General features: G+C 43.5%; 1 protein-coding gene and 1 long non-coding RNA gene across 7 annotated transcripts in view; one reads left to right on the top strand and one right to left on the bottom strand.

Moving 5' to 3' along the window:
* Positions 1-6,869, top strand: part of STXBP6 (syntaxin binding protein 6) — a 250,823-nt gene extending 243,954 nt beyond the window's left edge. For all 4 annotated transcript variants that reach the window (XM_027065508.2, XM_015085686.3, XM_027065507.2 and 1 more), the window contains one exon: positions 743-6,869. In XM_027065508.2, the coding sequence (XP_026921309.1) occupies positions 743-766 (24 nt within the window). In that variant the 3' untranslated portion in view covers positions 767-6,869. The remainder of the gene's footprint in view (positions 1-742) is intronic.
* Positions 1-14,575, bottom strand: part of LOC106987406 (uncharacterized) — a 106,866-nt gene that overhangs the window by 11,215 nt on the left and 81,076 nt on the right. For all 3 annotated transcript variants that reach the window (XR_008299320.1, XR_008299321.1, XR_008299319.1), the window contains exons 2-4: positions 9,337-9,519; positions 7,142-7,430; positions 4,211-4,292 (exon numbers count right to left, since the gene is read on the bottom strand). This is a non-coding gene — a long non-coding RNA (uncharacterized LOC106987406). The remainder of the gene's footprint in view (positions 1-4,210; positions 4,293-7,141; positions 7,431-9,336; positions 9,520-14,575) is intronic.

The following is a 14,575-nucleotide window of genomic DNA, read 5'->3' as shown; positions in this document are numbered from 1 at the left end:
TTTCCTTAAGTATATCATCACGCGTTCTAGCTGAGCTTGGGAAGCTACTGAATGATACAGTAGTATTGGTGTTCCCATTTATAAAGGTCTAACATTTCAGCAAGCCACATTTCTCAAATACTAGTAGGCTTTCGCTTCTCAGCCTTTTGGCTAAGATCAAATGTCAAATACCAGTGGGAGTAGCAAATGAAGGTCTGGGTTTGGTGTATTGTTCAGCCCTAGTCAGTAACACTGCTTCCTGGTCAAGTGCTTTCAACTTGGTTAAATGTCCAGGCTAGATACTGAGTGGATTAATGCAAATGTTTCTCTACAGTTGATTTTTAATACTCTTTGAGGTTATCAGTCCATACGTACATTTGAGGAGTGTTGGTTTTCCTGGATAACTAGTAATGCGGGAGCACAAAGGCCTCGGTTCCTCCCCCCCACTCCTCCTCGGTAGGTCACTCACTCTGCCTGTGCACTGGCTATTCCATTTACTCCGGTGGAATGCAGGAAAGCCACATAGCATGCTCTCCCACCAGGACACATACACCAATGGAACTACTGTTAAGGAGGCGTCCCAAACACAATGCCCAGTGGACTATTTGAGAAAATGTTGCACATTTACTAGACGTCACTGTGCATAGTAAGGTGATCTGCCACAGCAAGTGAAACCTCGGTACTGTCTCTCAGCATGGATTTGGGGAGGGAACAGCACAAATGCCTAACAATGCCTTACTCTGCCACCCCTGTCTCTCCGTAGCTCGCCATGAAGCACAAATGTTGAGAAGCTGCCTATCTGGGTGATGACCCTCTTAAGAGAAATGGAAGAGCTCAGCGGTTTTTACAAGAATTCCGGACCTCTGCTTGCTTCTTTTTTTCCAATATATGGACTTAAGTTTTTTTGCTTTGCCTTTTCAGATGTTAATATGAAAGAATAGATGTTGTGCTGATACATTTCACTAATGATTGTGCTAAGAAAGGCTGCAGCAGGCATCAGCTTCATTTGGTTTTTGTTTTTCTCCACTGTGTGTATATATGTCTTTAGGTGTGTTTTCTCTTTTTTTGTTTTAAGGTGGGTTTTTTTTTTTTTTGGTAGTTTGAATATAAAATTAGGACCAAATGATATCCAGAGTTGGGTCTAAACTGACAACATGTATTCTTTTTTTCTTGATATTAAGGCAGAGAGGTGTGCCTGGCTGGCTCAGTTGGTAGAGCGTGCAACTCTTGATCTCGGGGTCATGAGTTCAAGCCCCACATTAGGTGTAGAGCTTACTTGAAAAAAAATTGTGATATTAAGCCAGAAGACCTTTTAATATGGTAACATGAGATATTATTGTTCCTAGATGGAAATCAGAGTCAAGCAGTGATTGGTCTCTCCGTCTCCTAGCCGCTCTTAAATTTGAAGGTTAAGATTCTATATCTTGAAACAGAAGTCTGTATTATGGGAAACATTTGGATTTATCGGGGGAAACAGCAGTCTTAGATTTTGCTTTTTATGTAGTAATTTCTTGCATGAGCCATCACCAGCACTCAAAAAAACCAAATCAGAATGACAGAAATCTACTTTCTGAGCTACAGTTTAGGTATTTCTAGTACTTGTTTCCAGGCTGATTATTTGCAATTATCATATGAAGGGTAAAAATTTGACATTAAAGGCCTAAGGAAAACCCTATTTAAAAACTTCTGTACATTCATAGATGTCTCTTTCTTTTGTCATTGTCCCAAATTACGGCAGCCAGTATTGAAAAGAGCTTGGATTTTTATCAAGAATGGATTTGTCCAGATAAAGGTCCGTGTAAATGATAACGTGAAAAGATACTACATTTAAAATCTCTTTTCTTTTTACAAAGTCATGCCAATTTTAGAAACACCCTCACAATATCCTTGGGAAATGGCCTTCAGTTTCATGGTATCTGATTTTTGGAGGTTTTGATGTTGTTATTGCTATCTATTTATTTAATGTAATTTAAAGTGTGGGTGTCTTGACAAATTGTATTTCATGGCAATTGCAACTTGCCTGGTCTGACATAAAACATGATCATGAAGGCTTTACACTGCAGTCAGATTGAATAAAGTTGGTTCACACACCTCCTGATTTTGTATTACTCCAGGGAGTGCTGGGTTTAGAGTCTGGGAGTTTTGTTTCTTTAAGGGTTTAATGTTAAATATAAAAGTTGTGTTTTGTCTTCATGAAACAAGGAAGCAAGCACACCCCAGACACAGTCCCAGCCTCCCACTGCAAGGGCATTGATTTTTAAGCTGCCTGAATCTTCAGGATCCCTTTCTGTTCCTTTCTACCCATTGAGCCGATTGAGTCTATGTATATTGTAGCCTCTTACACAGCAGCAGAAGATGACTTTGGAATTATTTATGCTGATTTAAATAGCTTAAGTTCTCCTGATAAAGCATTCCTGGGAGACAAAGTTGGGCTTTGGGGGCAAAAAAAATTTATCTTAGACTGTATGTGTCAAAAGGGAGATGGGATTTGCCAGACACAAATTTCTGAATCCTCTTAGGAAGATGATCCAGTTCAAGAAAATTCTCTGTAAAATTAATATGGTAAACTACATAAGTTTAGTACAAGTTTTGTGCTTTTCTTCCAGTGTCTAAAAAGTTCAAAGAAGCCAGGAACTTTCTATCTGATGAGCACCATTTATAATTTCTAAGAAAAGCCCAACGAATCACTCCAAACAGGTTTTGTTTGCAGACCTCAGCTCAGGAAACACACTACACACAGATCTATTCATCTTCCAAAGTTGGAGTCTAGCTAGCTAGTTGGTATAAATAACTGAAAGGGTAAATCTAAAACCTCCTGACAATTGGCCAAACTCAAAAATAAATTTGTTGCCAAGAATCTAACAAGAGTGTTTGCAGAGCTGCTTCTAAAGGAGCAGAGGATGAGGTCATAAGCATACTGTGAAATCTGAGATTCTTCCTCCCCGGTAGAATTATGATAGCCACTCTTCCTAAATGTAGGTATTCCACATCGCACCCTCCAGCTTCACTCCCTGTTTATCCTTTTAGACTTCAGCCTTGCCGGAAATAGCTTGGATTAGAACGCCTATCTGGGTCTTTATTAGCTTCCCCTATTGATTTGCTTCCAGGCCGTGGCCATGCCCTTGACCTCCCTGGGTCAAAGCCCTACCTAGGCCTCCACCTTACGAGAGGCCAGGACCACAATCCCCTGTCTTTCCTCTACCTCCTGACCTCTGTCAGAGCTGCCCTGTGATGACACATGTGAAGTGCTTCGCTATCCTCTTGTAGAAGGTGCTGCAATACAAAATATTAATACAGTCTAGCCTAGAGAAAATTGCTAATTCGTCACGTTGTTTGGGACCAGTTTGTTGGGTTGAGCTGCTAGAAGACCGTTTGTTTCATTTCTGCACTCCATTTTGGGACACTTTCTTTCTGTGAAGGAGTTCTTCAATTGTACTGACAACACATAAAGAAAAGCTCCCCAGTATTACTGCTTCTTCCTGGAACATAGCTGTAGTTTTCTTCACTAGTATTAGATATCTGTATGCAGGATGCATCCAGTTGTTCAGGTTAATGTTTCATATTAAAGAATGTATTTGTAAAATGTAACAAGATCAGTAGTGAACTTTTTTTAAGCTCTGAAAAAATAAAAGATTGTGTTAGACTTAAAATTACAGTGAAATCTGTCTTAATACTTTTGTGGCTAACAAAGGTTGTGAATTTATGTAAAAATATTTACAGAATGCCCTAAATAAGGGATAATAAAGATAGGTTTTGCTTTTCAGTTTTTAGAATCGTAACACCGCGGCTGTCTGTTGTGCAGTTATTAATTCTTCAGAAGTTTCTCTAGGATGTCAAATATAATTTTTGTTTCTTTCAGAGACAAATAACACCTGCTCTATGATTCACGATTACAGTAAGCTCTCATTTTGTCATTAAATATTTTAACTCTGTGATGAAAGTTTGTTTTTCTCAATTATTTGTCAAATCTATAAAACACAACCAAATAGGCAGGCATCATCATGCATTCTATGCTGTGGGGAAGATCCTGTGGGCCTACGGAAGGCTAATTCTAATTCTAGCTCTACCATAATGGTAGCGTTTCCTTATATATGTTCTAAAGGTAAAACCTGAAATGTGTAAAAGTCAAAAGAGCTAACCTTACTTTAGACCATTAGCTTCTATCCAGCAAGAGTCTTTGGTTTTTTTTTTTCTTCTCACGGGCAAAGGAATTAAGCCAATGAACAATTACCTTTCTGCTGATCCTGGTGATGTTCTCAACTCAGATACTCATTTACAGCCTGGGCCCTCATTCAGCAGACTAGTTTCATGCCCTGTTAAATTGGAAAGAAGACTTGATCCAATTATGTCGATTTACTCTTATAAATACCGCATCACCCACTTGTTTTCAAGGGAAGTGACTTGGGTGACGCTGTACAGAGCAGCCCTCTGGGTTGGCATGGACAGGTGCTAAAGCAGGCAGGACTTTGAAGTGTTTCCTGGATGGAAGGGCAAGACTGCAGTCTCTACTTTTCAGAGAAGACAGGACAGAGAGATGGCTTGGCTGGATGAGGAAAGCAGCCTTAATTATGTAGTTAAAGGCCCCAATTCTTGCAAACTCATTATAAGCCCATTGCTTTGCAATAGTGATCTTTTTTCTTAATATAATTTGTATTTGCTGGCAATTCCACCACCATTAATTCTCAATTTGAGGGGAGGATGAATATGGTAAGCTTTTTTTAATCTAAAAAATAATACTAAAAAGATAAAAAATCTAATGGTGCCCTCCCCCTGACTGTGAGTGAGGACATGCTTAGGAAAAACTATTGACCCATCATGATCATCATCTGCCTAAAGAAGCAGATTGAGGGCGGGGAGTGAGGGAGGCAGAGAGAAGAAGAGTGGGGGGAAAAAAGTACCAAAAACAAATTTCAAACAGAGATGCAAATGTTTGAGTGTTATTTCTGTTGATATCCATTCTGGGTGCCTGGCAGAGGTGGGCCTGGGTGGTACCTTGATGGACGTTTGCACATTCCACATATGCATGCTCACAACTGACAGCAAGAAAAGAGGCTGTGCTCCTATGTGCCCCTGAAATCACTCCCACTTTCTTGCCCTTCTGGACTGGTGAGGTAGGTGCCAGTATTTCCCAGGTCAACAAAACCAGAAAATGCCTCAGGTGGGCCATTGTCAGTGTATGAGATGTAAAGACTTAAGAGACATGGAAAAAGAACAGATCTCTGCCCCCCCCCCCCACAAGACAGATCTCACTTATTCTATAAATGTGAATGTACTAACAGCCCTATTGTAACAAGATGGGGCAAACTATGGATTTTCCTTTGATTTTCTTTTTGAACATCCAGGAATTACCATACAAAGTGATTTTGCATAGCCAGAGCCAGCCTGACACAAAAATTCGGCTTCATTTTTACCTCCTACCAACCTCTCTCCCTTCCATGCCCTTCACCTTGCTGTCCCTTTTTAAATCCTGCTTCAGCTAACTATTCCTCTGCCGTAAAGTGCTGGCTCACGGTGGCTTAGGGCAGTCTCCCCCCGGGCTGCCTCACTGTCACCTGGGAAGCCACTAGAAATGCACACATTTTACTCCCAAACTTGCCCTCTTGGTGTCCCTGGCCATCTTGTGTTTTGCAAAGAAAAGCGAAACTACCTCAGAAGGCTTCGGATGACGGCACCTGGCTTCCCCAGATGCTTAATGGGTTTAAACCAGCAAATTAAAGCTGTCAAGGAAATTAAATGTACTATGCATTTCAGCTCAATTACTGCTATAATGTAACCTCCTGCCTTGACTCCCATTATATTTTCTCCCTGGAGCCTCGTCTGGAGCCTCAGGATTTCCTGAGTCACGTTTTCACTTCCCAGCCCTGAAGTTTCGTGCCACATTTTCTTCCTTCTGCTGATGAGTCATGGTCTTCAGGAGGGCTGCCTCAGTGGCACATGCCACTGCTGGATGTAGGCTGGTGAGGCAACACTGTCCTACCTCCCTCGGTTCCACGGGAACCAGTGTACAGAACTAAGGGATTCTGAGTTGGCTGCTGCTGTGTATTGCCACTGCTCTCGCATTTTGTCTTTTAGACATATTATATGCCAGTGATTCTCAGGTGGAGTGAAGGCTTTTTTTTTTTTAATAGAACACATGTTTGGGTTTTTTTTTCCTTATCTTTGTGTGTTCAACCAGCCCGAGGATGGCTATTTAAATGGAGCCTGGCCCCATCACACATCCATATTTAGATGTGTCAGGAATCACCAATCCTGCAAGTCCCTGGTGTCCCTTGTCAACATTAGATATGAACCTTTGTCCTATGATATTGTATCCCAATTTCTTTGCCACTCACTGTCAGATGACATAGAAAAAAGAAAATGGACCCCATAAATTCGTAGCTTTATCCAGAGATCTAAAACATGGCTTGGATGATTCACAATTTCTAAAGACAATTCCCGTTACATACTCTGACCATGAGCACCAAATGCTCTGTGTAATTCTAACACCACATTCTTGGTGATTAAAACCTGAAGCTTTCTGTTAGTTTTCCTTAAAATGAATCCTTTCTTTTACTACCCTAGGAAGGAAAATCTGGTTCCTACTATTGAACATACTTTTTACTCATACCACAGTAGCTTCCTTTGGGCAGTGTTTTACACCTGGAATTATAGGGGTACCTGACTGCTCAGTTAAGCGTCAGACTTCAGCTCACAGTTCATGGGTTCAAGCCCCGCACAGGGTTCTGTGCTGAGAGCACGGAACCTGGAGCCTGTTCCAAATTATAGTGGCCAATACAAGTAGGCACATATAGATTGGTCTGAAGCTTTCCAGTATTGAAGGAGCCTCAGCATTTGACAGAAACAGGGAAAAAAGAATGTGTGAATCATGCCCACCGCACACCCCCGGGGGGGGGGGGGGGACATAAAACACATCTTGTACTGGAGTGGACATGGGCAGGGTGCCCTCTTGTGATGACTTACTGGAGGCAGCATTACACTGTGGTTAATAAATGGTCCCAGAAGGGACTGTCCTTCAAATCCCAGCTCCAGTCCTGGTTGGTCTCAGGCAACACACCGACCCTCTCTGTACCTGTTTTTTTAGCTTTAAAATGGGAGTTATTGTCTACTTCACAGGTTATTATAAGGATTAAACGAAATCACAAAAGTAATTTTAGCCCCATACCTGGCACGTAAGGGCTCCATGTGTGCCAGTCAGCTTGGCAGCAGGCTTCTTCTCCGTGATGGATCCAAAATAAAGTAGTAAAACTTACAGGCTTGTGATGGCTTCCAGACTGCACTGATGGCCGGAAGAATGGATGTGTTTTCCTTAAATCCATGTTGGCCCAGGGCATGTGAGCAGACATTTTCCAGTCTCTTTTGCCATTTTTATGATCCGTAGACATAGAACCCTTGACATTTCACATATCCAGCTGAGGCTCCTGGCCCAAATGCAACCCAGTGGGGGTCATTTTCTGGAGGAAATTTCCAAAAAGACTAAATTCACAAGAGAGAAGAGTGAGACAAACTGGCCCTAGGGTCTGTGCCATCACCTACAGGAGTGGACATGAACGGTTTTATGGCCTGGGAGAATATGAGACCTGTCCTTTGGGTAGTAATTCATGCTCCTTTTCAAAAAAGAAGTCCAAGATCTGCAGGTGTATTGCTGTGACTCCAAGGATGATGCTACTCAAACAGAGACTATTCCTAGATGACTTAGATTGAGAGTAACTGAGAACCATTTACTCCACAAATGGAATCTGGGCCTAGTGTGAAAATAGCCCTGAGAGAAAAGGAAGGAATTCATATCTCAGTGTAAACCAGTGATAGCATGCCTTTTCTGGAAGCATCTTTAGGCATTCAGCTAAAAGAAGGAAAGAAGGACCCAGAAAAACTGATGTCAGCATACTGTTCTCCCATAGTTGTCACAGTGCTGTTAATTATGATGTCCAAGTAAATCCAAGACTATTCGGGAAATAGGTCATTTGTAAACGACTGTCCACGTAAGAAGGACCTGGCTAGTTTCAACAGTGGATGTACCCCAACCAAACCCCAACCTCTACTCCTGTAAAAATTGCACTAGGTGTTGTTGGGTTTTGGGGGGTGGGGGGAGTTGGGGGTTTTTTTGGCTTTTTTTTGTTTGTTTGTTTTGTTTTTTTAGCAAATTGCAAGCCATGCAAGTTTCTTTTTTAAAAGTAAATTAACTAGAATCCTTCCTAGCAGAGAGCTTCCTGGCTTTGTCATTAGCTTTTCGTCCTCAGGCAAACTACATAATCTTTCTGTATCTGATTCTTCATGTTTCAAAGGAAAATAATCTACATCCTGCCTGCCTCACAGTCCTGGTGAGTGATGTGTGCTATGTAAAGGAACTCTTTGAAATACAAAGTGCTAAGGAGGTTAGGTCACTCCCTAACACACTGGTCTGCAAGTCCCCACCCAACACCTAAGGGATTCCTTTATCTACCTCCCCCTCTCCCCCTATGGGTCTGACCCTACGTGATGATGTCAGATGGCACTGCCATCCCCTCTTCCTCCTCTCCCAAGGAAAAGAATCCCCCACAGAGAGTTTTATGCCACTTGCCATCATGAGAAGTAGAACAAAGACCATAGTAGGAGATAGTCCCAGGCTGCTCAGGGTAAGGGACACCTGGGCTTAAAGGCAACCCCCAAGGGGAAAGACTCGGGCCATTCCAGGGGTGGAGGGAGAACACTGTGCTGGATAGGTTGGCCTGGACGCAGCTCACCCCAGGACCTGGGGTAACTCTTGAGAGTTCTGACGTCCTGATGAAGACACCTGTTCTCCTTCCACCTGGGAAGTCTTTTGTTGACAACAAACAAAATAAAATTTCAGCAACTAGTCGGGGAAGTCAGACATACTCCCCCTGGATGGAGACACATTCAGGCCCATACTGTGTGTGGTTGTCCTTAACATAAGATAAACATGGAGCACCACAAAAATGGCCAAGGTCTTGGGAATTCACTGAATAAACGTGAAAGGAATGATAATTAGTTACTCCAGAAAGACAGGTTACTGATCTTATCAAAGGATGCAATCTGAGGACATTCTTTCAGACACAGGGAAGACTCACTGCTCAGCTCCTCTCCCTGGGAGCAGCATGATTATCCTGACTAAAGGAAGCCTGGAAGCCAGCTCTGTACTCCCCTCTGGGGGTGCCTCAGCTGGGCAACAGCAGAAGAAAGACCTGGAAGAAGGCCTAACTATCTCTCCCCAAGCCTAATGCTGAGCTGGTCTAAGCCACCTACTCAAGCTGGTGTTCCTCTGGACTCCACCACATTCTCCATGGTGGGTGAGCCACCACACACACACACACACACACACACACACACTCACAAGATAGCCCTCAGGCTCATCCTACTCACCAGCAATGTTGGATGAAAGAGATCGAGGAGCCACAGGAGGAAGGGGATGTGCACCATATAGTCCACCCGCTGGGTCCTCATTCTGTGTTCCCCCGTATTCAGTTTCTCCTCCCTGACGTGGAGGGAGGACAGATGAAGGGCAAAAGAAGGTTCCTGTGGCAGCATGAGGGATAGCCATTAACTCTAACGAAAGCATGAACGACAGGAGGGGGCAATTAGGGGAAAGCACTCACTCTATTTCCGAAGCTATTCAAACCTGTCCTTCCTTGTGAGGAATGATCCATAGTAGTCCTGCTTAGCAACAGATGAGGGCTTCTGTAAGTCCCGACAAGTCTAATTCTACAAGCATGCCCACAAAAGACATTGGCCTGAAGTTTCATTGTAGGGTTTTTAACCTAAGAAAAGAAAGCCTTGAATATAGTGCCCAGGTCTGCCCCTGAATTCAGTTGGGACTGAACATAAACCCACCTCATTCCTCATTGTGCTTTAACCAGCTTGGGTATCTTCCCATTCTCCAGCATGCCAGGTCCTCGTGTGCCTGAAAACCTTCACCTTGCTGTCTGTGAGGCCAAGAACAACACTTCCTTCCCTAACATTTCATGTGGCCCATCATTTCTTGTCTATCAAGTCTCCACTTACATGTCTCCTCAGAAAGATCTTCCCTAACCACTGCATCTAAAAGAAGAACCCACCAAATGTGTACTCAGACACATTTTCTTCTTTACTGTCTGGCCCGCATGGACCATGTCTATTTTGTTTACCCCATTGCCTGAAGACCTATGATTTACTAGGCACTTAGTACACTCTTATTACATAAATGAACCTTTGCTCCAGTTAAAGTTCCCATGCAGGACTCCAAAGGGAGTTCACAGAAGAAAAAAAACATCCAAGGAACTAAATATATGAAAAGCTGGTTAGCCTCATAGAAAAATGCAAATTTTTAAAAAGGTGGCATTCAAAAGCTGATGACATCCCATAATCAAATACTATCAAATGGGAGTATAAACAGACCACATTTCTGTAGGCAAGTCGTCCACATGGATGAAGGTTCAAATGGTTGTGTTCCCTCCCACTGAGCCCCCCAGGGCCACATTCTGCAGCCACCAGCCTCCCCAACCACTCTGTACAGAGTCTACCACTCAGATCGCTGCCTCCTAGTTATCCCCATTAGAGCAGCTGAATTACAGAAAGTTTCTCCAGCCTCTAGAAATCAGAAAGCAGTTGTCAGGAGCCACTGAAGTTCCCCCAAGCAAAAAAAATCAACAAATACAATAAACAAATGCTGCCTTTTCTTTGCCTGTTTTACATTTGATATTGGTGGGACTCCCACTGCCCCATCCAATTTTGGTAATGTTTTCTTGAACCTGTCCGTACTCTCCTTTTCTATGGAATTCTGAATCTGGAAAGGAAAGAAGGGATGATGATTTTCTAAACTATAAAATCTTTATCTACTGTATTGGGCAACCCTTTTGTTCATCTATGCCATTACGGTTTTATTGTGTCTCAATTCCAAATTCCCCCTTTCTCCCCACCTCCTGCCTTGTGGATCTGGAGTTGGACCTTCAACATTGCACCTGCTGCTTCTGTATCCCTTGGCAGTTAACTCCTTTTTACTAATTAACAATGATCTATGTTAAATTCTCCCTGTTCCAATAACTGGCATGGTTTCTTTCTCCACCTGAACCCTGCCTGACATCATCTCAGGCATCTTGGCACAGCATCTGCTCCCAGACCTTTGTCACTCTCCCAAGTCTCTTTTGGAAAAATCCTTTACTTCTGGCAAATGATTAATTTCCTACTTGGCTAGAATCAGGACTATCCTGATGGGGAGATTATCCTGGATTATCCAATGAGCCCAATGTAATCGTAAGGGTCCTTATAAGAAAGAGGCAGGTGGGTTAGAGTCAGAAAAAACTATGTGATGAGGAAAGCAGAGAGAGAGAGAGACTAGAAGATGCTAAACTACTGGCCTTGAAGGTGGAAGAAGGGACCACAAATCCAGTGATGCAGAGGGCCCCTAGAAGCTAGAAAAGGCAGGGAAACAGATTCTGCCTTAGAGCTTCCAGAAGGAACACAGTATTGCTAACACCTTGATTTGAGGGCTTCTGACATCTAGAACTGTAAAATAATAAATTTGTGTTGGTGCAAGCCACTAAGTTTGTGCTAATTTGTTACAGAAGCAACAGGAAACCAACAAAGCCCTTAACCCCCAAGGTGAGGTGTTTAAGCTCTCAGGACAGATCTCCCCCAACATGGAGGGTAGGCATGTCCCACTGAAACCAGGGATAGCCAATAGCTCCTCTCAAACCCAACCTAGTTGTAATCAACAAGCATTTACTGAAGACTCTGGATCTCTCCTGGGGAAATGGAAAGAGGAATCTAGACCCCAACCTCAAAGACAGAGTCACATGAGAAGAATAAAATTTCAAGATGGGATACACTAGATGCGAAATGGCTGACAAGTTCAGCTAGGGTTCTAGGCACTCAGAAGAGGTTGGGGCGCCTGGGTGGCTTAGTTGGTTAAGCATCCAACTTCAGCTCAGGTCATGATCCAACTGTTCATGGGTTTGAGCCCCATATCGGGCTCTGTGCTGACAGCTCAGAGTCTGGAGTCTGCTTTAGATTCTGTGTTTCCCCCTCTCTCTGCCCGCCCTCTCTCTCTCTCTCTCTCTCTCTGTCTCTCAGAAACAAATAAACATTAAAAACAAGAAGAAGAGGTAATCATCTTTAATCTCAGCGAAATGCTTCTCCTCCTATTCGGCCTTTCCATGATAGGCAGGGGACTGTGCACCCAGGCTTGCCCAGGACAGCCACGTTTACAGCTGTTGTCCTGTTGTAATCATGAATAGGGACTCTTTTCATTCAAAAGCACCCAGATTCATGATAAACCACATGATCACTCTAATTGTAGGGCATTAGTCAGGAAGCCACTAGACACTCTGCACCCTCTTAGGAACAGGTTTGAGCTTAAATCTCAACACAAAATAAAAACGGATCGCCAACTTTTTATGCTACCAAAATCCTAGTAGAGAACACTTTCAGGTGATTGACTGTGAGTGAAACAGACATTTCAATAATACTTGATATACAGTCCTCAGATTCTCTTCCTGGCACAAAGTGAGGAAACTTAGGTTACATTGTCTAATGAGATACAGCGATGTTAATGTAAGACACCTCCTACAGCTGAAGCAGCCCGGAAGGGTTTTGTTGTTTTGTTTTTAAGCCTTGCTTGTGATGGAGCCAGTGGGTGGAGAGTTGGGGGAGGAGAGAGAGGAGAAAGCTGAAGAGGAAGAATGTAAGCACGTAAGCGAGGTCGGAGAGGGGAAAACAGTGAATGCTGGGATTCTTGCCATATTTCCAGGGTTACTAAGCAGTCATTGGATTCTGCCCTTGAACTTGATGCTCAAGGTACTATCCTTTCAAAGACCTCTCCTGCTCCAGAAGGGAGGTTGGACAGCAGGGTGCTGTTCAACTCTGTCTGTTCAGGACGGTGCTTTGGAATGTGGAGGTGAGTGCAGTGTGGGGGGCTTCGAATCCATCTGTCATGTCAAACCCTGTGTGGGCTGAATCGTGTCACTCAAATTGGTCCATAAAGGGATGAAAATTAAAATGCTGATAAATGAAATCATCAAATTACAGGAAGCTATGGAGTGTGCTCAAGATCACACCTACCTTTGGGGGATTTTGATGAGACTCTGTGTCTTCTAACTGGTTTTCCTTATCTTCCAGCCACCTTATTAGCCAGGATTGACACAATATTTAATGCTCTGTGTCTTTTGTTGGCTTTTTTCCTCTGTGTTATTAAGCTCCTCTTTGCATCCCCCCCTTCCCTGGGGTAGTATCACCAGCGATTCCAGAGCTGGCCTCTGGGTGTATGCTCAGTGTGGTTTGACTTGCGTCCTTGGCACATTCTACCTCCAACACCCCCATCCCTTCGTGCCAGGCCTCCTGGAGGCAACAGTAACCTTTCTCCCCAGACACTTGTGTAGTTTTGTGAGAGGAAGAGGCAAAAAGAGAAAGGAAGAAAAACGAGCAGGGAGAAGAGGCTTAGGGTAAGGGGAGCAGGGAGGATCAAAAGTGAGAAATACTGGGAGAAGGGCAGAGTGGCCCAGGTGAGGGGGAAGCCCACTAAAATTCCTGGTCAGTCACTGGCCCTGTGTCCTCTGTCCCCTCCATGTTTTAATATCTCACACCAGCTGAAAACAGGTCTGTGGGAAGTCGTAACACTCACCAAACCCTTGACAGCCGCTATTCTTCACAGAGGCTGTGAACAATTGCCCGCCTGCCAGTGTCTGACTGAAATAATAGCTGTACCTACAGGATCATTTGCAAGACAGATGGTGGAGGCAATCCCCATTCATCTGCCAGCGGCCATTTCATAACTCTTACTGGCCTGTCAGGCCCGTAAGGCAGAATGCAGCCTTGCTAATTGTTTTAGCTCATTAGAGAGCTGTTGTTTTAAAGCCAGTAGTCAGTCCCACCCCTGTCCTGCTGCATCCCAGCCCCACCATGCCAGCCCTCCTCCAAGGTGCTTTTGAGAATGCCTTTGGTGACCTTAGAGAAAGCAGGTGTCCAAAGCCTAGAACCCCTAATGTTTGCTAGGTGGTATTTATTTTTTCACTTTTTCACTCTGCTCTCCTCCCTAAGGAAGTATTGCAGATCTAAAAAGGGGTCCCTCACCTTCCCTACTATTTGCTGCTTCCATGTTCATTAGGCCCATTAGTATTCCATATTTCAAAGTCTAGATAACATTTCCTATACTGAGTTGCCATTTTCTACTTAAGGTGCCCAACATTCCGTTAGCATTTTTATAGCATGCATTAAGCCAAAGATTTAACTCACTGCCGTGTTTATGGATTTAGAGAATTTCAAGAGCTCCATATCATGCCAGCACATCTGAAATCCTTGGTTGTCATTCAACAGCAGTTTTTGAGAATCTACTCTGTGGATGTAAACAGGAGCCAGGAGAAATGGGAGGGCCTTCAATGAGTACAGCTTACTGAGCATCGACCTTGCAGTGATACAAGCGTCCTGGCTCGCTTCAGTGCTAGGCAGGCGCCATCTTGAAATTCTTAATCATTTCGGAACAAGAGCCCCACATTTTCATTTTTGCACTGGGCCCCACCGATTGGATTGGTTTTGCTACAATTGTTGGGAAGGGGGAGCATTTGCAAGGGCTCAGGAAAGGGTCCCTCCTGAGCCAAATCTGAGAAGCTAGAAACTCCAGATATAACAGAGG

The sequence above is a fragment of the Acinonyx jubatus genome, chromosome B3 (assembly GCF_027475565.1).
Source record: "Acinonyx jubatus isolate Ajub_Pintada_27869175 chromosome B3, VMU_Ajub_asm_v1.0, whole genome shotgun sequence".
Classification (NCBI taxonomy): domain Eukaryota; kingdom Metazoa; phylum Chordata; class Mammalia; order Carnivora; family Felidae; genus Acinonyx; species Acinonyx jubatus.
Note: the sequence above shows the minus strand (reverse complement) of the source record. Positions and strands in the feature narration are given on the sequence as shown.